The 23,327-nt window shown below is 32.8% G+C and overlaps 1 protein-coding gene across 2 annotated transcripts; it reads right to left on the bottom strand.

The window, feature by feature from the left end:
• Window positions 1-156: 156 nt before the first annotated feature.
• LOC141448481 (fatty-acid amide hydrolase 2-B-like) lies at window positions 157-21,301 on the bottom strand. Of its 2 annotated transcripts, XM_074116857.1 has the most exons (12): window positions 21,145-21,301; window positions 19,637-19,807; window positions 19,125-19,192; window positions 18,894-19,042; window positions 17,075-17,292; window positions 16,863-16,974; window positions 15,852-16,009; window positions 14,846-14,983; window positions 13,788-13,889; window positions 13,536-13,709; window positions 700-882; window positions 157-318 (listed from the first exon to the last, which is right to left on the bottom strand). In XM_074116857.1, exons 2-12 carry the CDS (start codon window positions 19,805-19,807, stop codon window positions 202-204), a joined length of 1,590 nt encoding a protein of 529 aa, XP_073972958.1. In that variant the 5' UTR covers window positions 21,145-21,301; the 3' UTR covers window positions 157-201. The 2 variants fall into 2 exon arrangements, with proteins under 2 accessions (XP_073972958.1, XP_073972959.1); XM_074116858.1 differs by lacking the exon at window positions 19,637-19,807 and having other exon boundaries at window positions 21,145-21,285.
• Window positions 21,302-23,327: the final 2,026 nt, after the last annotated feature.

Below are 23,327 nucleotides of genomic sequence, written 5' to 3'. Positions count from 1 at the left end.
TTTCAGCTTGGAGCATCTCTTAAACTTGGCTCGTTAAATTAGTTGTTATAAAGGAAGGAACTAGAAGTGTGTGTGGGGGGGAGGAGGAAGGAGGAAAGAATCAAGTGCGTGTGTTGTGGCAACACTGGCGGAGGTGGCTGATTCATTACCCAACTATTAATGTTTCAAATTCTATTTTTGTCCATCTGTTGTACGTTCCATTTATCTTAGTTTTTTTTGCGAATTCTCCATTTGCGGTGGTATCCAGCCCCCGAAGGCTTTCTCTAATTCCCTGGCTACGGCCAATGTCAGCCGGTCTTGATTTCTGCTAGCAATAATCTGCAACAAAATTGATGGTTGAGCAAACAAAACTTCTTTTTCACAGAAAATGTTAAGTTGAAAAACATGCCAGATCTGGTATGCTAGTTGGATGTTAAGTAAGTCCCTGCTGCCCAAAGGTGAAACATGCCAGATCTAGTATGCTAGTTAGATGTTAAGTCCCTACTGCCCAAAGGTGATTCCTGTTTTACCCCCTTCGAAAAAAAATCTTGGGAATCTCTTCAAGAAATTCCAAACTCATCAATATAAATGTAATAATCATTATCTATATTCATCATCTATTTTGACCTCTACTGAGAAGTACTGAGGAAGGGGCACAAAGATGAATGGCGATCAAACTGGCCACTCAGTATGTATTGTATCTTCTGGTTGTTTACATACCTGTACACCAAACGGCAGGCCGTCTTCGTTCAATCCCACCGGACATACTGTGGACGGAAGTCCCACTAGATTGGATAGAGTCAGGTACACCACATTAGTCCACTTATAGTACATCTGGAAATGAAGTGGCGCGACTTCCGGGAATGCAGGCAAGATCAACACTCCTACATTCTCCAGCAACTCCTGTTTCGATATAACTTATCATCACTAAACATAAGCAGCAATTATTCTGAGTTATATGACGATCTGTTTGTTTTGAACATTCAAATCAAATTGTAGACAAGTTACAAACAAAAGTGAGCACATTTGGGATAAACCTGTCCAAAGATGAAATTAGTCTTCCCTCCAGAGTCGTAGGCGCATATTCTACGATCTCATTAACTGTACAATCTAGTTGATGAAGAATTGATGGATATTCTCACCATTTTATTCATCTTCTTCATTAATCACTTTTGTTAAACTTTGGTAACAGGAATCAAAATTGGAAATTGTAAGGTGAATAAGTTGATGTACATGGAAGCCCATGGCTTCACATAAGATAATGAATTGGCTAATTAAATATGATTTCTTTGGAACTTTAGAATTAATCTCCAAATACCAAAGGGAAAGTTTCTCATAAAAGGAGCCGCAGAAAAATATCGGATTAACGGAGGGGCAGCACTTGAAATAGTAAATTATACAAATATCTGGGCGTAGGGGATACATTTGAGAGTGGCTGGCTACAGCGAAGATTCGTGCTACTTGGAATAATTTAATTGGAAATAACAATATTTAATGTTTTCAAAATATTCGGTATTTGAGGCCGTGACTAGTTCAACGCTGCCCACAAAGGCAGTATTCGGAGCAGTTTAACCAGAAGAGGCCGTGCAAAAATATTTCATTAAAAAATTATCGCATCTTCGGAAGAACTTTCCGATTGTGCTCTATACTTCGAAACTAATTGATTAATAGTCAAGGAGTATGTGCTAAGACGAACTTTTCAATAAAGTTAAGCTGGCTTAATTCCATGTCAATTTAAAGAAGTGGATTACAGGGCAATATTAGTTCGAAAGAGAGCAGTGACTTAAGTTTAATTCGGATTGTTATAAGCTTGAGTGGCTTTGCTGACCAACCAAGCAACCAATGATATTCGTTTTAAAAAAATCGTCGAGGCCGTTCTAGAGGAAGTAGCAAAAAATAAAAAAAATTGGATTAGAAAATGGAGCATCCGTATTTTGTACAAAACTTACCCTGATGCAGAGTTGGGCACTGATTAAAAAAATAATTAAATTCTAAATTTAATTGATTAAATTTTTTAATTGAGTAAATTTATTTTTAATTTTAATCAGAATTTAATCGGCGAATTTAATCGTAATTTTAATCATATGACAATTATTTAATCAATTTAATTTCAGATTTAATCGTTAATCAAACTAATTTAATCAAACTAAAAAAATTATGATTAAATCTGAGAATTAAATTGAACTAAAATTTTAATCACCGAATTAGTTCAATTTCAATCGTTAATCAAACTAATTTAATCATCCACTTTTATGGCTTTTCAATCAATGGTTCGAACCACGTTTTGGCGAGACCATTTTTCTAAGCGTCTTCAATAAATACTTTTCGGTTAATTTTTGTACACTTGGACTTCTTCACGAGTATCTAGACCAGTGGTTCTAAACCGGTGTTCCGCGAATATGGTCCAAGTGATACGCGAAATTTCAATTTTAAATGTATTGAAATTTAGAAACTTAGGAAAGATACGAAAACAAAAAATTGTACCTTTTTTTTTAATTGAATTTAATTTTAAGTTCTTGCTAAATACCGAATTTCAAATTATTTAATGTTAGTGTTCCGCGAGAAAAATATATACATATTCCGCGTCTATGAAAAGGTTAAGAACAACTGATATAAAGGGTTGAAAATTTTTTGGATCATGAAAATCTGTAAAATTATGGCCGTTCTATATCTCCCACTGTGAACCACGTATTGATATAGAATTTTGTTCTCTTGTACACATTGTTTTTCTCAATTATAAACTATAGTTATTTTGTACACAGATCTAAAAAGGTAGAAGATATAAAGGGTTGAAACTTTTTTGGGTCATGAAATTCTGCAAAATTATGACCTTCTATACCTCCCACTGTGAAGCACGTATTGACATGGAATTTTTTTCTCTTGTACAATTTGTTTTTCTCAATTATAAACTATAGTTATTTTGTGGACATATCTAAAAAAGTAGAAAATATAAAGGGTTGAAAATTTTTTGGGTCATGAAATTCTGTAAAATTATGGCCGTTCTATATCTCCCACTGTGAACCACGTATTGATATGGAATTTTGTTCTCTTCTACACTTTGTTTTTCTCAATTATAAACTATAGTTATTTTGTACACAGATCTAAAAAGGTAGAAGATATAAAGGGTTGAAAATTTTTTGGGTCATGAAATTCTGTAAAATTGTGGCCGTTCTATACCTCCCAGTGCGAACCACGTATTAGTATGAAATATTTTTCCCATATACACTTTGTTTTTCTCAATTATAAACTATGGTTATTTTGTGTACAGATCTACAAATGTAGAAGATATAAAGGGTTGAAAATTTTTTGGGTCATGAAATTCTGTAAAATTATGGCCGTTCTATATCTCCCACTGTGAACCACGTATTGATATAGAATTTTGTTCTCTTGTACACTTTGTTATTCTCAATTATAAACTATAGTTATTTTGTGCACAGATCTATAAATGTAGAAGATATAAAGGGTTGAAAATTTTTTGGGTCATGAAATTCTGTAAAATTATGGCCGTTCTATATCTCCTACTGTGAACCACGTATTTGTATGAAATTTTGTTCTCTTGTACACTTTGTTTTTCTCAATTATAAACTATAGTTATTTTGTGGACATATCTAAAAAAGTAGAAAATATAAAGGGTTCAAAATTTTTTGGGTCATGAAATTCTATAAAATTATGGCCGTTCTATATCTCCCACTGTGAACCACGTATTGATATAGAATTTGGTTTTCTTGTGCCCTTTGTTTTTCTCAATTATAAACTATAGTCATTTTGTACACAGATCTAAAAAGGTAGAAAATATAAAGGGTTGAAAATTTATTGGGTCATGAAATTCTTCAAAAATTATTGCCGTTCTATATCTCCCACTGTGAACCACGTATTGATATGGAATTTTGTTCTCTTGTACACTTTGTTTTTCTCAATTATAAACTATAGTTATTTTGTGCACAGATCTATAAATGTAGAAGATATAAAGGGTTGAAAATTTTTTGGGTCATGAAATTCTGTAAAATTATGGCCGTTCTATATCTCCCACTGTGAACCACGTATTCGTATGACATTTTGTTCTCTTGTACACTTTGTTTTTCTCAATTATAAACTATAGTTATTTTGTACACAGATCTAAAAAGGTAGAAGATATAAAGGGTTGAAAATTTTTTGGGTCATGAAATTCTGTAAAATTGTGGCCGTTCTATACCTCCCAGTGCGAACCACGTATTAGTATGAAATATTTTTCTCATATACACTTTGTTTTTCTCAATTATAAACTATGGTTATTTTGTGTACAGATCTACAAATGTAGAAGATATAAAGGGTTGAAAATTTTTTGGGTCATGAAAATCTGTAAAATTATGGCCGTTTTATATCTCCCACTGTGAACCACGTATTGATATAGAATTTTGTTCTCTTGTACACTTTGTTATTCTCAATTATAAACTATAGTTATTTTGTGCACAGATCTATAAATGTAGAAGATATAAACGGTTTAAAATTTTTTGGGTCATGAAATTCTGTAAAATTATGGCCGTTCTATATCTCCTACTGTGAACCACGTATTTGTATGAAATTTTGTTCTCTTGTACACTTTGTTTTTCTCAATTATAAACTATAGTTATTTTGTGGACATATCTAAAAAAGTAGAAAATATAAAGGGTTCTAAATTTTTTGGGTCATGAAATTCTATAAAATTATGGCCGTTCTATATCTCCCACTGTGAACCACGTATTGATATAGAATTTGGTTTTCTTGTGCCCTTTGTTTTTCTCAATTATAAACTATAGTCATTTTGTACACAGATCTAAAAAGGTAGAAAATATAAAGGGTTGAAAATTTTTTGGGTCATGAAATTCTGTAAAAATACGGCCGATCTATATCTCCCTCTGTGAACCTCGTATTGGAATGGAATTTTGTTCTCTTGTACACTTTGTTTTTCTCAATTATAAACTATAGTTATTTTGTGCACAGATCTATAAATGTAGAAGATATAAAGGGTTGAAAATTTTTTGGGTCATGAAATTCTGTAAAATTATGGCCGTTCTATATCTCCCACTGTGAACCACGTATTCGTATGAAATTTTGTTTTCTTGTACACTTTGTTTTTCTCAATTATAAACTATAGTTATTTTGTACACAGATCAAAATAGGTAGGTGATATAAAGGGTTGAAAATTTTTTGGGTCATGAAATTCTGTAAAAATACGGCCGATCTATATCTCCCACTGTGAACCACGTATTGATATAGAATTTTGTTCTCTTGTACACATTGTTTTTCTCAATTATAAACTAGTTATTTTGTACACAGATCTAAAAAGGTAGAAGATATAAAGGGTTGAAACTTTTTTGGGTCACGAAATTCTGCAAAATTATGACCTTCTATACCTCCCACTGTGAAGCACGTATTGACATGGAATTTTTTTCTCTTGTACAATTTGTTTTTCTCAATTATAAACTATGGTTATTTTGTGTACAGATCTACAAATGTAGAAGATATAAAGGGTTGAAAATTTTTTGGGTCATGAAATTCTGTAAAATTATGGCCGTTCTATATCTCCCACTGTGAACCACGTATTGATATAGAATTTTGTTCTCTTGTACACTTTGTTATTCTCAATTATAAACTATAGTTATTTTGTGCACAGATCTATAAATGTAGAAGATATAAAGGGTTGAAAATTTTTTGGGTCATGAAATTCTGTAAAATTATGGCCGTTCTATATCTCCCACTGTGAACCACGTATTGATATAGAATTTTGTTCTCTTGTACACTTTGTTTTTCTCAATTATAAACTATAGTTATTTTGTGGACATATCTATAAATGTAGAAGATATAAAGGGTTGAAAATTTTTTGGGTCATGAAATTCTGTAAAATTATGGCCGTTCTATATCTCCCACTGTGAACCACGTATTCGTATGACATTTTGTTCTCTTGTACACTTTGTTTTTCTCAATTATAAACTATAGTTATTTTGTACACAGATCTAAATAGGTAGAAGATATAAAGGGTTGAAAATTTTTTGGGTCATGAAATTCTGTAAAAATACGGCCGATCTATATCTCCCTCTGTGAACCTCGTATTGGAATGGAATTTTGTTCTCTTGTACACTTTGTTTTTCTCAATTATAAACTATAGTTATTTTGTGCACAGATCTATAAATGTAGAAGATATAAAGGGTTGAAAATTTTTTGGGTCATGAAATTCTGTAAAATTATGGCCGTTCTATATCTCCCAATGTGAACCACGTATTGATATGGAATTTTGTTCTCTTGTACACTTTGTTTTTCTCAATTATAAACTATAGTTATTTTGTGCACAGATCTATAAATGTAGAAGATATAAAGGGTTTAAAATTTTTTGGGTCATGAAATTCTGTAAAATTATGGCCGTTCTATATCTCCCACTGTGAACCACGTATTCGTATGAAATTTTGTTCTCTTGTACATTTTGTATTTCTCAATTAAAAACTATAGTTATTTTGTACACAGATCTAAAAAGGTAGAAGATATAAAGGGTTGAAAATTTTTTGGGTCATGAAATTCTGTAAAATTGTGGCCGTTCTATACCTCCCAGTGCGAACCACGTATTAGTATGAAATATTTTTCTCATATACACTTTGTTTTTCTCAATTATAAACTATGGTTATTTTGTGTACAGATCTACAAATGTAGAAGATATAAAGGGTTGAAAATTTTTTGGGTCATGAAAATCTGTAAAATTATGGCCGTTTTATATCTCCCACTGTGAACCACGTATTGATATAGAATTTTGTTCTCTTGTACACTTTGTTATTCTCAATTATAAACTATAGTTATTTTGTGCACAGATCTATAAATGTAGAAGATATAAACGGTTTAAAATTTTTTGGGTCATGAAATTCTGTAAAATTATGGCCGTTCTATATCTCCTACTGTGAACCACGTATTTGTATGAAATTTTGTTCTCTTGTACACTTTGTTTTTCTCAATTATAAACTATAGTTATTTTGTGGACATATCTAAAAAAGTAGAAAATATAAAGGGTTCTAAATTTTTTGGGTCATGAAATTCTATAAAATTATGGCCGTTCTATATCTCCCACTGTGAACCACGTATTGATATAGAATTTGGTTTTCTTGTGCCCTTTGTTTTTCTCAATTATAAACTATAGTCATTTTGTACACAGATCTAAAAAGGTAGAAAATATAAAGGGTTGAAAATTTTTTGGGTCATGAAATTCTGTAAAAATACGGCCGATCTATATCTCCCTCTGTGAACCTCGTATTGGAATGGAATTTTGTTCTCTTGTACACTTTGTTTTTCTCAATTATAAACTATAGTTATTTTGTGCACAGATCTATAAATGTAGAAGATATAAAGGGTTGAAAATTTTTTGGGTCATGAAATTCTGTAAAATTATGGCCGTTCTATATCTCCCACTGTGAACCACGTATTGACATGGAATTTTTTTCTCTTGTACAATTTGTTTTTCTCAATTATAAACTATAGTTATTTTGTGGACATATCTAAAAAAGTAGAAAATATAAAGGGTTGAAAATTTTTTGGGTCATGAAATTCTGTAAAATTATGGCCGTTCTATATCTCCCACTGTGAACCACGTATTGATATGGAATTTTGTTCTCTTGTACACTTTGTTTTTCTCAATTATAAACTATAGTTATTTTGTGCACAGATCTATAAATGTAGAAGATATAAAGGGTTGAAAATTTTTTGGGTCATGAAATTCTGTAAAATTATGGCCGTTCTATATCTCCCACTGTGAACCACGTATTCGTATGAAATTTTGTTCTCTTGTACACTTTGTATTTCTCAATTATAAACTATAGTTATTTTGTACACAGATCTAAAAAGGTAGAAGATATAAAGGGTTGAAAATTTTTTGGGTCATGAAATTCTGTAAAATTGTGGCCGTTCTATACCTCCCAGTGCGAACCACGTATTAGTATGAAATATTTTTCTCATATACACTTTGTTTTTCTCAATTATAAACTATGGTTATTTTGTGTACAGATCTACAAATGTAGAAGATATAAAGGGTTGAAAATTTTTTGGGTCATGAAATTCTGTAAAATTATGGCCGTTCTATATCTCCCACTGTGAACCACGTATTGATATAGAATTTTGTTCTCTTGTACACTTTGTTATTCTCAATTATAAACTATAGTTATTTTTTGCACAGATCTATAATTGTAGAAGATATAAAGGGATGAAAATTTTTTGGGTCATGAAATTCTGTAAAATTATGGCCGTTCTATATCTCCCACTGTGAACCACGTATTGATATAGAATTTGGTTTTCTTGTGCTCTTTGTTTTTCTCAATTATAAACTATAGTCATTTTGTACACAGATCTAAAAAGGTAGAAAATATAAAGGGATGAAAATTTTTTGGGTCATGAAATTCTTTAAAATTATTGCCGTTCTATATCTCCCACTGTGAACCACGTATTGATATGGAATTTTGTTCTCTTGTACACTTTGTTTTTCTCAATTATAAACTATAGTTATTTTGTGCACAGATCTATAAATGTAGAAGATATAAAGGGTTGAAAATTTTTTGGGTCATGAAATTCTGTAAAATTATGGCCGTTCTATATCTCCCACTGTGAACCACGTATTCGTATGAAATTTTGTTCTCTTGTACACTTTGTTTTTCTCAATTATAAACTATAGTTATTTTGTACACAGATCTAAATAGGTAGATGATATAAAGGGTTGAAAATTTTTTGGGTCATGAAATGCTGTAAAATTATAGCTTTCTATATCTCCCACTGTGAAGCACGTATTGGTATGGAATTTTCTTCTCTTATACACTTTGTTTTTCTCAATTATAAACTATAGTTATTTTGTACACAGATCTAAAAAAGTAGAAAATATAAAGGGTTGAAAATTTTTTGGGTCATGAAATTCTGTGAAATTATGGCTTTCTATATCTCCCACTGTGAACCACGTATTGATATGCAATTTTGTTCTCTTGTACACTTTGTTTTTCTCAATTATAAACTATAGTTATTTTGTACACAGATCTAAATAGGTAGATGATATGAAGGGTTGAAAATTTTATGGGTCATGAAATTCTGTAAAATTATTGCCGTTCTATATCTCCCACTGTGAAGCACGTATTGGTATGGAATTTTCTTTTTCATACACACTTTGTTTTCCTCAATTATAAACTATAGTTATTTTGTGCACAGATTTATAAATGTAGATGATATAAAGGGTTGAACTTGTTTTGGGTCATGAAATTCTGTAAAATTATGGCTTTCTATATCTCCCACTGTGAAGCACGTATTGGTATGGAATTTTCTTCTCTTATACACTTTGTTTTTCTCAATTATAAACTATAGTTATTTTGTGCACACTTCTGTAATTTTAGAAGATATAAAGCAGTGGTTTTTAACCGGTGTTCCGCGAATATGGTCCAAATGTTTCGCGAAATTTCAATTTTAAATGTTTTGAAATTTAGAAACTTTGTTCTCTTGTACACTTTGTCTTTCTCAATTATAAACTATAGTTATTTTGTGGACATATCTAAAAAAGTAGAAAATATAAAGGGTTGAAAATTTTTTGGGTCATGAAATTCTATAAAATTATGGCCGTTCTATATCTCCCACTGTGAACCACGTATTGATATAGAATTTGGTTTTCTTGTGCCCTTTGTTTTTCTCAATTATAAACTATAGTCATTTTGTACACAGATCTAAAAAGGTAGAAAATATAAAGGGTTGAAAATTTTTTGGGTCATGAAATTCTGTAAAATTATTGCCGTTATATATCTCCCACTGTGAACCACGTATTGATATGGAATTTTGTTCTCTTAAACATTTTGTTTTTCTCACTTATAAACTATAGTTATTTTGGGCACAGATCTATAAATGTAGAAGATATAAAGGGTTGAAAATTTTTTGGGTCATGAAATTCTGTAAAATTATGGCCGTTCTATATCTCCCACTGTGAACCATGTATTCGTATGAAATTTTGTTCTCTTGTACACTTTGTTTTTCTCAATTATAAACTATAGTTATTTTGTGCACAGATCTAAATAGGTAGATGATATAAAGGGTTCAAAATTTTTTGGGTCATGAAATTCTGTAAAAATACAGCCGATCTATATCTCCCTCTGTGAACCTCGTATTGGTATGGAATTTTGTTCTCTTGTACACTTTGTTTTTCTCAGTTATAAACTATAGTTATTTTGTACACAGATATAAAAAGGTAGAAGATATAAAGTGTTGAAAATTTTTTGGGTCATGAAATTCTGTAAAATTATGGCTTTCTATATCTCCCACTGTGAAGCACGTATTGGTATGGAATTTTCTTCTCTTATACACTTTGTTTTTCTCAATTATAAACTATAGTTATTTTGTGGACATATCTAAAAAAGTAGAAAATATAAAGGGTTGAAAATTTTTTGGGTCATGAAATTCTGTAAAAATACGGCCGATCTATAAATATCTCCCTCTGTGAACCACGTATTGGTATGGAATTTTTTTCTCTTGTACACTTTGTTTTTCTCAATTATAAACTATAGTTATTTTGTGGACATCTAAAAAAGTAGAAAATATAAAGGGTTGAAAATTTTTTGGGTCATGAAATTCTGTAAAATTATGGCCGTTCTATATCTCCCACTGTGAACCACGTATTCGTATGAAATTTTGTTCTCTTGTACATTTTGTTTTTCTCAATTATAAACTATAGTTATTTTGTGGACATATCTAAAAAAGTAGAAAATATAAAGGGTTGAAAATTTTTTGGGTCATGAAATTCTATAAAATTATGGCCGTTCTATATCTCCCACTGTGAACCACGTATTGATATAGAATTTGGTTTTCTTGTGCCCTTTGTTTTTCTCAATTATAAACTATAGTCATTTTGTACACAGATCTATAAAGGTAGAAAATATAAAGGGTTGAAAATTGTTTGGGTCATGAAATTCTTTAAAATTATTGCCGTTCTATATCTCCCACTGTCAACCACATATTGATATGGAATTTTGTTCTCTTGTACACTTTGTTTTTCTCAATTATAAACTAAAGTTATTTTGGGCACAGATCTATAAATGTAGAAGATATAAAGGGTTGAAAATTTTTTGGGTCATGAAATTCTGTAAAATTATGGCCGTTCTATATCTCCCACTGTGAACCATGTATTCGTATGAAATTTTGTTCTCTTGTACACTTTGTTTTTCTCAATTATAAACTATAGTTATTTTGTACACAGATCTAAATAGGTAGATGATACAAAGGGTTCAAAATTTTTTGGGTCATGAAATTCTGTAAAAATACGGCCGATCTATATCTCCCTCTGTGAACCTCGTATTGGTATGGAATTTTGTTCTCTTGTACACTTTGTTTTTCTCAGTTATAAACTATAGTTATTTTGTACACAGATATAAAATGGTAGAAGATATAAAGTGTTGAAAATTTTTTCGGTCATGAAATTCTGTAAAATTATGGCTTTCTATATCTCCCACTGTGAAGCACGTATTGGTATGGAATTTTCTTCTCTTATACACTTTGTTTTTCTCAATTTTAAACTATAGTTATTTTGTGGACATATCTAAATAAGTAGAAAATATAAAGGGTTGAAAATTTTTTGGATCATGAAATTCTATAAAATTATGGCCGTTCTATATCTCCCACTGTGAACCACGTATTGATATAGAATTTGGTTTTCTTGTGCCCTTTGTTTTTCTCAATTATAAACTATAGTCATTTTGTACACAGATCTAAAATGGTAGAAAATATAAAGGGTTGAAAATTTTTTGGGTCATGAAATTCTGTAAATTTATTGCCGTTTTATATCTCCCACTGTGAACCACGTATTGATATGGAATTTTGTTCTCTTGTACACTTTGTTTTTCTCAATTATAAACTATAGTTATTTTGTGCACAGATCTATAAATGTAGAAGATATAAAGGGTTGAAAATTTTTTGGGTCATGAAATTCTGTAAAATTATAACCGTTCTATATCTCCCACTGTGAACCACGAATTGGTATGGAATTTTGTTCTCTTGTACACTTTGTTTTTCTCAATTAAAAACAATAGTTATTTTGTGCACAGGTCTATAACTGTAGAAGATATAAAGGGTTGAAAATTTTTTGGGTCATGAAATTCTGTAAAATTATGGCCGTTCTATATCTCCCACTGTAAACCACGAATTGGTATGGAATTATGTTCTCTCGTAAACTTTGTTTTTCTTAATTAAAAACTATAGTTATTTTGTGCACAGATCTATAAATGTAAAGATATAAAGGATTGAAAATTTTTTGGGTTATGAAATTCTGTAAAATTATGGCTTTCTATATCTCTCACTGTGAAGCACGTATTGACATGGAATTTTTTTCTCTTATACACTTTGTTTTTCTCAATTATAAACTATAGTTATTTTGTGCACAGATCTGTAATTTTAGAAGATATAAAGCAGTGGTTTTTAACCTGTGTTCCGCGAATATGGTCCAAATGTTCCGCGAAATTTCAATTTTAAATGTTTTGAAATTTAGAAACTTAGGAAAGATACGAAAACAAAAAATTGTTCCTTTTTTTTAATTTTAATTTAATTTTAAGTTCTTGCTAAATAACGAATTTGAAATTATTTAATGTTAGTGTTCCGCGTCTATGTAAAGGTTAAGAACCACTGCAAATGGGTAAATGTGAGTGTAAAGTGGTCCTGTCTAAGTCTAGTGAGTCGCCAGCTATGTTAAATGTGAGTGTAAGGTGGTCCTATCTAAGTCTAGTGAGTGGTAAACATGGTGAAATGTGAGAGTAAGTTGGTCCTATCTAAGTCTAGTGAGTGGTGAACATATTTAAATGTGAGTGTAAGGTGGTCCTATGTAAGTCTTGAGAGACACCAACATAGTACAGGTGAGACACCAGACTGGTAGAATGAAGGTGCCAAGTTTAAAAAAAGTGATAATATTGATAGAGAAGAGGCACGAGCTAGGCGGAATAAAGATGCATTGGTCCGATTCTGGTTTAATCATTGGCAATGTTTGGTTTTAAAAATTTAATCTCTCAAATTTTGATTAAAGTAAAAAATTTAATCATCCAAAGTGATTAAAACTAAATTTGGAATTTAATTCAATCAATTAAATTTATGATTATTTAATTTTAATTTTAATCTTAATTTTTAGTTATGATTAAAAATTTTAATTGATTAAATTCCAATTAAATTAAAAGTGAATTTAATTTTAATCAACTAATTTTGGCCGATTAAATTTTTTAATTTTAATCATGATTAAAATTAAATTTCGGTTTAATTCAATTGTTTTTTAATTGATTAAATTTTTGCCCAACTCTGCCCTGATGGTACCTAACCCAAAAAGCTCATTTTAAAGCATATTTACGTTCTTCAGCTAGACAGATCACATACTTTTTCGAATACAAGGGCCTTCACAAGGAATATTATATACTCGTACTATAGTGGAATGCTAATTAGAAAAAAAATTAGCGTACCTTCCCTAATATTTTAAATATCGATATGTATCCCGTTGAAAAATCCATTTCGGAAACCTGGCAGGAACTTTTCCTGCTCTAAGCTTGTAGCAAAAAAGTAAGCAATCCACCAACCTCCAGACAGTTAGCGATCTCTTGTTTGACTTTTCTCATGTGATCTTCATAGCTCTGGGGCAGAAGGTCGTTGATAATTTTGCCAGTGCCGTACATTACCGAGTAGATATGGTACTTACCAAGGCCGAATATATTGAGTAACATCTCTCGCAGGACATCCCATTTGCTGAAGTCCTGCAAGGTAAATAAAGGCAATATTATGTATTCAGTGGTCTAGGGAAGTGATGAATATATAATAAAAGAAGTGCTTGCCTCAGCATCGTCGGATCTCTGGAATATGTTGTGAGAAGCGCCCATTCGCAACATGATGCTGATCAGAGTCATTAAAGTACTTTGAAAATGTCTTATGTAGACCTGAAAAGGTAAACAGTGAGTTTGACAATAATCTGCAACAAACTTTCAAGCACAATTTAGAAAAACTGTCAACAACTGTCTATGCTTAATTTAAACTATTAATGACAGTATATGAAAAGAAGTTACAGGAATAGAATGACTAGGAAACATTAAGAACGCCTGGTTTTTGAGGAAAAAGTATGTCATAGTAATAATAATGCTCTTCAGATCCATTTGTCCTTTGCTCAAATCCCAAGAAATCGCTATAACAAGCGTACATTTACTCAAAACACGAGCTGCAAACTAGACATTTTACTGGGTACGTAGGGTTATTATGATTTTTCTATGACATTAATCTGTTTTTTACCAATGCTTCATATTCGCAAAAGAAAATTAAAAATCTCTAGAGATCCCTTTCACGCGCTGAATTTTCATGTTTTAACTTTTACATTTTCTACAACAATCCAAATTCATTATTATCAGAAGCCATCTTAAAAAAAAAGTCAAAAAATGAAAAATCTTTTATGAAAGAGAACTGTTATTAAGATAAAGGAAGTAAATAGATCATGTCAGTTTGCCCTTTGCCATTGCCTCGATTGTTTAGGATTGGTCAGATTTAACTTTGTCTAAACCGTTTGTATTTTCTTGAAAATGACTACAGCTTGAATGGAAATCGCTATATCAGTTTCTTCAATAAAATAAATTTCTGTTTAATTATAACTCGATTTTGTTAGATTTCTGCTAAAATGAAAAAAAAGGTAACAAAATTGTGCTGCTTGCTACCTTCAGCTTGCTAATATGCACTTTATTCGTTTAAACTCACATCTGAGCTCGTGTTTATTACTTGGAAAAGTGAAAAGTAGTTGTATTTTTCTTCACGATTTCTTGCCAAAATGAGAATTTACTTAAAAAAAAAATTCCTTCGTTTTAAGACTTGGCGAGTTCTTAACGGCTTGTAAACTCTTTAAAGTTCTGACCTTTTTCGGTTCCACACCAAACTTTTCGAAATGGGAAGCTGATTTTCTTACTGCTTTCCTTATGTCCGGATGTAATAAGTTGGGAAAGTGATGTCGATCGTCGATGTAGTAGTAAACCTTCAATTTGGAGAAATCTACCTGAAAGAAGAAGTCTCTTTAACTTTCTGCAAATAAATCTGACAGAGGCGTCACTGCATCCACGAGGATCTGCCAACGCTTTAAGGTCAGGTATGGAGCGTGCAACCCTCACAGCAAGAATATACAAGAATGCTGGTTGTTTAGATATTCTTAGGCCACCTAAAGAAGTTTAGTCAAAACAGTGACCGCTGGTGCTCGAAATCTGGTGTTTCAGCCGAAAGTTCGAATCAAGTTTTCGCTCAATTTAGGGAAATATGAAATATTAAGAGATTACTAAGGAAGGTTCGAATCCAGCACTTAGATTTTCTCTTTTTAGAAGCCTCTTACAAATCACTGTCCGTACTGAAAATTTAACTAGAGAACTCAGTTTGGATGCCGGCAGAGCGCTGAAAAAGACGGGCTCAATAACATGCGAGTAAACATTTAGATTAAAAAATTATGGCAAACTTTAGGAATCTGAAAAAATCGACTGCTCAATTTGGAAAGAAAAAAAATCTTTTTATGGAGAAGTGTGTAGCAAATTTCGCAATAACTTTCTAATTAAAGAAGGTAATTTTCTAAAGAGATCTCTTTAGATAGAAAGCACTTCCAGAGCGTGGAAGCTTTCTTGCGGCAAGAGTTTTCATAAGAGGCTATTCCAAGGGAATAAAAGTAACCAAAACCTAAACCTCCAATATGCGTCCAACCCCCAATCGTTACCTTTGTCCTGTCACTTAGGATGCACTAAAAGGCGAAGAAGCTACAAACCACTAAGCCTCAACACTAAAATTCTCAAAAGTATCTCTTTTCACGTTTATTATATTTATGTTTCTCAATAAATAAATTAACCCAATTATTAATAATTTGAAATATCGAATATAGTTATTACTGGTTGTTCCAGATTGAGAAGTTTAGAAGTTTGCGGTGCAGCAACCGAGAGCATGAGGGGCAGGTCTTCCGCATGTCTGGAAAGCGGCGCGTTGGTCAGGTAGTCATCCCACTCTTTTTGGAAGTTGGTAGGAATGTGTCCATCTCCGCTGATTATATCTGCAAAATGTTGCTAAGATTAGGTGCTAAAGATTGCTAAGAGAATTTTTAAGTTAACCCTGGTCACCCTGGTATTTTAACATCATTTAGTAAGTAGATGGCATCAAGTGGACCCTAGATTTTCTGTTCATTATAATAACAATAATAAAGTGAGTATGAGTATATTTGTTAGAAAAAAAATTGTTGATAATAATGTATGTGCTCCCGGCCTCGTCCACGACATATAATTGGTAGATGGAAGTAAAATTCCGCTGAAAAATAGGCAATTACTTTACAATGTGCTTATACACTCTCCCTTTTTCTTCTAGAAAAGCTTTCGACTTGTGATTAAAATTTTAATCTACTTTCCAAAATACTGACAATTCTCGGCAGATGAAAATAAGCGATCATAAAGATATGGGAATGGAAAAGCTGCTCTGGTTCTCAAGAGAAGAAGTTGAGGAAGAAGAGCGATTGCAGAAGGGCAAAGCTTTTTTAGAAGAAGGGAAAGCCAGATCTGATATAAAGGGACATCAGACACATCTAGGAGGGTATCAACTCCAAGTAACTTCATTAGCATCACACAACAATAGAAACTTGGTTGTATTTTCTGGAAAGGTTTTCAACCAAACGAGCTCAATTTTTTGCACCATTAGAAAGAAATGTAAATGTAAGAAATGACCGCCATAGGATACATTTTTCATTCTGCTTCTTGATTTGAATATATACTCGTGTCTCGGTAGATATGTAGTTAGCAAAACTGAAATGGCGTAAAATTATGCTTAGTTCAAAATGTACCAAACTCAAGATGAACAAACCTCCTAAAACTATTTTATGAATGAGTAAAACTGTACTCTAGGTCTAAGTAACTCACTTGGGGAAGGTTTGTGCGCGAATATGCCGCAGAAATGGGCCGGAAGACGGCTAGATCCCAATCCATCGGATCCCAGACCGAAGGCAGACCCACCAGCAGCAAGCAATGCGCCCTGCAACACCAAACGCTTCAGTTGATCGTCATTTCCACTACAATCTGTGAAGATATGGCAAAATAAAATCTAGCCCAAACATAAATTAGTCTCTTGTGACCTCTCCACCCGACGATCCTCCAGCGACTCTCCTAGTATCGTAGGGATTCTTAGTTAGTCCCGTTCTGCGATTGTAACTTTCCCAGAAGCAGCATAGTTCCGGAGTATTTGTGACTGCGATCGGTATAGCTCCCGCTGACCTGAAGTTAGCCACAGCTTCTGCATCTTTCTTAGCGATTCTCTGTTCAGGTATGGTTCTGCCTACATTGTGGCTCATTCCTGTGAAACATATAGAGGTTGATTAACGAGCTGCTAGCTGCAAATAATTATATTTTCCTTTCGGAAGAAAAAGCCTTAATTCAGTCTCGAAAGTTAAATTTGTCTCTTCCTCTTTTCGTTACAACGTAATCTCTTTGTACAAACTAACAAACGGACAGACAACAAACAACAACTTTAACAAACTAATTCCGGTATGAACACTCTAACGACTTCCTCTGACAGAAGCCCACTTTACATTGAAATGACACTTCAAAAGGAAGTCCATCTCGCTTTCCTGCTCTTAAAAACTTGAGCATATTGATCGCTTAAAGTATTTACGATACTTCATGAAGAATCACTTTTCGAAGTGACACTTCCAGTTGGTCACCACTTCCTTCCGGTCACACAGAAGTATCCCCACCCTAACTATAAAGTTTGTGCTTTCTCTGATTTTTTATGTTTCAGGAAGAGCGTTTACACACGCGCACACCGTCACATTATGCGCTATTTGCGTGAGCAGCCGGAACTCAACAGATATTTCCAGTTAATACGGAAGTTTGAAAATTTGGCATGAACACAGTTTCTCCTCTAATCTAATTAAAGAGAGGGAGAAACCTACTTTATTGCTAACAGATCACAACTCTTCTGGTACTTTGCTCTTAATCACCCTGAGTACATCATTCATTTCACCAAGCGAAAGCTCCATTTCTCTCATTTTCATTAACCAACTTACAAGATAATAATGATACTTAATCTAATAGTCATATACAAATCATTATTTTGCTTAAGAGAAGTATGATTGTTTTTTTCAAGGATAAACTAATTATTTGGTGTGAGATCTCATGAATAAAAATTAGGTTCCCATAATCTTTAGCGGATCGAAGCCCTACTAGTATCGATAGTAGCAAATAAATTAAATGAAGTTCACAATCAAAGGAAATAGAGTTTGGAGGCCTTCAATGCCTTCAAAATTTTCTTAATTGACTAATGAGACCACAAATTGTTATACTAAGAAATGTTACTTTAATATCGGTATTCACGTGAATGTTTCCATTTGTCTGATTTGTAAATAGAGCAGAATATTCTATTCGATTTACAAAATTTAAATATAAAAGAGTGTAAAAAAAATCCAGAGTATAGGAAAATTGACAAGTTAAAAGCATTAAGAGAATTGTAGCAATAGAAAGTGGGATGTAGTGAAGAAGCTTGGTTGAAAGACAACTGAATCTGCAGTAAACTCTGTGCAAGAAAGATCTTGTTTGTAAAAATTTTAAGAATCGCGATAGAAGTTTCGAATCGAATTGTTGAAGAACTCCCAGATGTTTGAGATGTGATCCAAGCGAGGATTTCTAACTACTAGTATTACGTAATTCGATCCTATTTTTTTAATTAATGAACTCATTGCTAAGCTCAGTTCCCATGACCTTCTCTTTTACTTTGTCTAAATTGTTTACGCGGATTTTCGAGCGATGGTAATTATTGTATAGGCGTATTGTTGATGCGCAATTTCGGCAGTAATTATTCAATAACAATCTATTTTAAAAATATTTATTTGGGAGTTTTGTTTTCAGCATGTTAGACATGTTTTCGAATTATTAGTTATTCGGTTTTAGCAGAATTACCTGAGACTGCGATACACTCCTTGACGGTGAGGGGAACGCCCAGCAGTGGTTTGGTGGTCTCCCAGTAATTTGGGTCCGGATTAGCTTGGATCATCTCGTCAACCAATTTGGCCTGATTGAGCGCATCCTCGAAACGATCTTGAACTATTCTGCGTCACAAGAGATTATCTTTTAGATTATTAAAGATTGTTCGAGCTACTTCTTGCCAGCAGAGTTTACACAAGTTCTTACCCATTAATTATCGGATTCACTGTCTGCATTCTGGTGATGAAAGCTAGAACGACTTCTGTACATGTTACCTGAAATGAGTTAGTAAAGAAAGTTAGAGCCATGCTTCATTTGAACCAAACAGTATGTAAAAAGTTCTGAACTCAACACCAAATTGGGAAATGGACCAGCAGATTTTCAGGGCTCTTGGTATTTCTGGGGTATCCTAACACAAAAATATTGACACTTATTTCCTCAACTCTTCTTAAAGATTGCAAACCACCCCAATATCTACACATTGATTTACAGATGGCAAATAACAAATTTTAATGGCGCTAATGACCAAGGCAGTCAATGCGCCAAAAAAAAAAAATTAATTTGGTAAAAGAAAATCGTAAAAACAATCAATTTTTCCAAACCTTTCTGGATGGTAACAAGTAAATTGGCGAATAAAAGTGAAAATATCTCAATGTATTAAACTATTCAGAAAACAAAATGCAATTAGAAACATGAGTCTGGTGTCCTAGGGTATTTACCTTTTGATTTCTTATCATGTCTGCCAACTGCTTTGCACTCTTCAGCAGCAGAGGATTGGTGATGGCCGGCACACAGGTGGAATTGATGAAGAACGAGTGGATGATGGAGTACGGGTAGGTGATTATGAAGAGAATCATCTTGACGAAGGGTAAAATGTATTTCCACCACATCTGCGCAAAGTATCAAGTCAAGTGCCACTATTCCAACTAGAATTTTCTGCAGTCCAAATATTTGCCACATTTCGTGAAATCCTACATTTAACGGAAATGTAACCTAACAGAAAACTCTACCCAGAATTGACCTAGAACACATTTCTCTAGAAACGATAAATCTACTAATGCCTGTCTAATGAATACATGAAACTTACAGGAAATCATTGCAACCGGTTTTAAAAAAATCTCTAAAACTGAAAAATCATTGGGCGGAAGTGATACTTCCGCTTGAAGAATTTGCCTTCAGAATTTTAATAACATTTAGCCCAGTTTAAATGTTAATTTAGTCCAGAAATAGGACCGTCCATTACACCAAAATGATATTCCAGAGAAAATCTACCCACCCGTTTTTCCAGGAATAACCTTGACTGAATTTTTATGGAAAAATATTAAAGATGAAAATGGTAGATTTATATATTTGTAATCATTATTCAAAGTTAAAGTAAAATCGAAGAGGAAGATTTTGAGGAAATATCAAATGACTGAAGAATGTTCTCTGTAATTGTAACATATTGTCAGCCGATTTTCTTTAACTTTAGGTAATCCGCTTCAAATTTGATTTTTCGTAATATTGCGTAGGTGGGAGGAAAGACAGGGCAACAAACTGTGAACGCCCTTCTTAATTACTTTTCAACTCCGAAGGGCCCTCAATCAAACTCACCCAAGGACATCGAATCGGGTATCTCGAAAGGAATCCCAAAACCAGAAATCCGCACGATTGCCTTTTCAATTCTGCGTTGGAGAGAAGCAATGAGAGCTGCTATGCACAGTAGCAGCTTATTTCCGCCGGATGGCCAGCAAAGATACTCCGTTCGGCCACCCTCCAACACTTCTCTCTCTCTCTCTTCCCCTCCAAGAACTTTCTTCTATCCTTAATACTAACACTGTTAGTTAACCTACACTTTTCTGGGAGTGTATTGCTTATCTATTACTATTACTTCCAGGTACCAGATACCTGCAGCGCTTCTTCAAAATACTTATCTTATTATGTTAAAGGTTATTTGATTTTAATATTTATTCTCATGTTTATTGTAATATTATGACAATGTAATTATTTACACAATTTTGTATTGTCCCTGAAGAGGACAATAAACAGGACGGAAATCTATTGTTTATCCTCTAAATAGGAAGTACTTAGATTGTCGTAAAGTTATCACACATTTATCTGGAAAACTATTTCAATTGATGAGATGACGATGATGAGGTTATTGATACAAGGGCATCAATTATTTAGAGCAAGAAGTTCAAAGTATTTAGTTAATGTTTAAAGACCAAAATAATCATGCCGTTCTTACCTCAGGCGCCAAGATATACTTGCTGCGGGATGATTGCACAAACCTGTGGCCAAAAGTAAAGTAAAGTCTGAAGATTTGCTAAAGGCAAACCAGGAATGAAGTCCGACTGGAAGTGCGCTCCAGTTCTTCAGACAGGAAGTTAAATGGCGAACCCCCCACTATCAGTTTGCCTTTATCTCAATACTAATTAATCATAATTTTATTTTGTTTTTCATAAGAGTATTGTTTAAATATATTTGCAATTTAAATGAATCCCATGTGAACAACAGAAGAATGTTTGCAGCATTGAAAACTGGCATTAATTTACTTCCTAATAGAAAAACATTTTGCTTTGTATGATTAGAACCTAATTAGCTAAGATTCAGATTAAATTTTTCACTTTGAATTCAAACAAAAACAAAAAAAACAAAGTGCGATAATGCGAATCAAAACTTAAGTAGTACTTAATAATTTTAAATTTCTATTTTTCGTGCACAAAGTTTGAGATGTAAGCGTCAGTGTCAATTTCGTTTTTCTAAATTTTCCAGACCATTGTACATATCAGATTGTAATTGTTATTATTTTTACAAAGTTCACTTCAAATTGGTAAAATTTCTTACATTCTAAGAAGTGCCATGCAAATTTTGCGAATCGAAATTAGAGCTGATAGTTGATACTTCCAAGTTCAATATTGCACAGAAAATTCTAGTTATCAGACTAATTTTTTTCGTTAGTATGCATCGATGTTCTCTTTAGTTTTACCAAATTTCTCCTGATTCTATAACCTATTTCGAACTAATTTTGGTGTTCTTATTTCGTTTAAATTTCTAGTTTTTTGTACAATGCAATCGTCGCAATGCTCTCTTGCGACGATGCAGTTTTCCTCGATGTACTTATAAAGTACCAAATTCACTTTCAGTTCTAAAATGTACAAAATTTGAGATTTTTGTTAGTTGTTTAAGATTTCAGTTTCTTTATTTCTACAGTGTTGTACTTATCAAAATGACCAAGTAAAATCTGCTGTACTTCCTGAAGACAGCTTAAACTTAAATTATTATCAATAAAAGTCACTCATGATGTTAAACTTTTCATAGGAGTTGATCTCTATTTTAGTTTTCCAAATAATTAATTTTTTTATGCCTCAACTTCTACAGGCTCAGAAAACACATGCATCGCATGGGCCTGGCAGATGACAGCCATTGTAGGTTCTGCCACGAAGAAGAGGAACGGCACTGCACGTGTTGTGCCAGTGTGAGGGGCTTGTATGGATAAGAATGTTACTTCTCCAGGAGGAAAAACCAAGGCCCGAGAGCTTTATCCGGGAGTCACTCGACAGAGTATAATTAAGAGTCTAATTAAACGGAAGGGTCCGGAGGGCGAGCTCTCAAGTCGGGGAGCCACAATAATCGTAGATCCAAAGGGGTCGCAGTGGCGTAGGCCTCTTGAGGCCGCCCTAATTTGTACTATTCTATTCTATGCCTCAACTTTATTTATCAGATGGAGAATGTTAGTATTTTCTCCCTGAAGAGACAAGTTTCAATAACACGCACATTTACCATTTCTACGTTTCGCCATTAATACTTTTTAGACCTTTTATCCATATCAAAATCGTACTTTAGAATTTTTTCACTATTTTTTCCTCCATAGGTATTTAATAAAGAATGAAATTATGCAAAAACAAAAAAATTTTTTTGAAGATTTATAGTATGGTTCACCATCAACTACGATTTACGAATGATTGCAGAATATGTTTTATTTCAATTATCATGTGCCTAATTTTGAAGAACTTGTCAAAATAAAACAGTTAATTTGAAAATTACAATAATTTTTAAAGTTTAAATTTTTATTCCATAGGTTGATTCTTAATGAAATACCTACGGAGGAAAAAATAGTGAAAAAATTCTAAATTATTGTTTTAATCGATTAAAGAGGCATTAAAAATCATAATGGCGGATGGAACAGGCGCCTTGTGGGCGTGTGTACTGGCCAATAGAACCGTACGTAGAGTGGGGGTTATCCAAACTCAATAACACGCCCACTTACCATTTCTACGTTTCGCCATTAATACTTTTTAGACCTTTTATCCATATCAAAATCGTACTTTAGAATTTTTTCACTATTTTTTCCTCCATAGGTATTTAATAAAGAATGAAATTATGCAAAAACAAAAAAAAATTTTTTTGAAGATTTATAGTATGGTTCAC

The sequence above is a fragment of the Rhodnius prolixus genome, unplaced genomic scaffold, assembly GCF_049639745.1.
Source record: "Rhodnius prolixus isolate KJV_2025 unplaced genomic scaffold, Rpr scaffold_43, whole genome shotgun sequence".
In the NCBI taxonomy this organism is placed as follows: Eukaryota; Metazoa; Arthropoda; class Insecta; order Hemiptera; family Reduviidae; genus Rhodnius; species Rhodnius prolixus.
The sequence above is the reverse complement of the archived record's forward strand: the minus strand, read 5'-3'. Positions and strand labels throughout refer to the sequence as shown.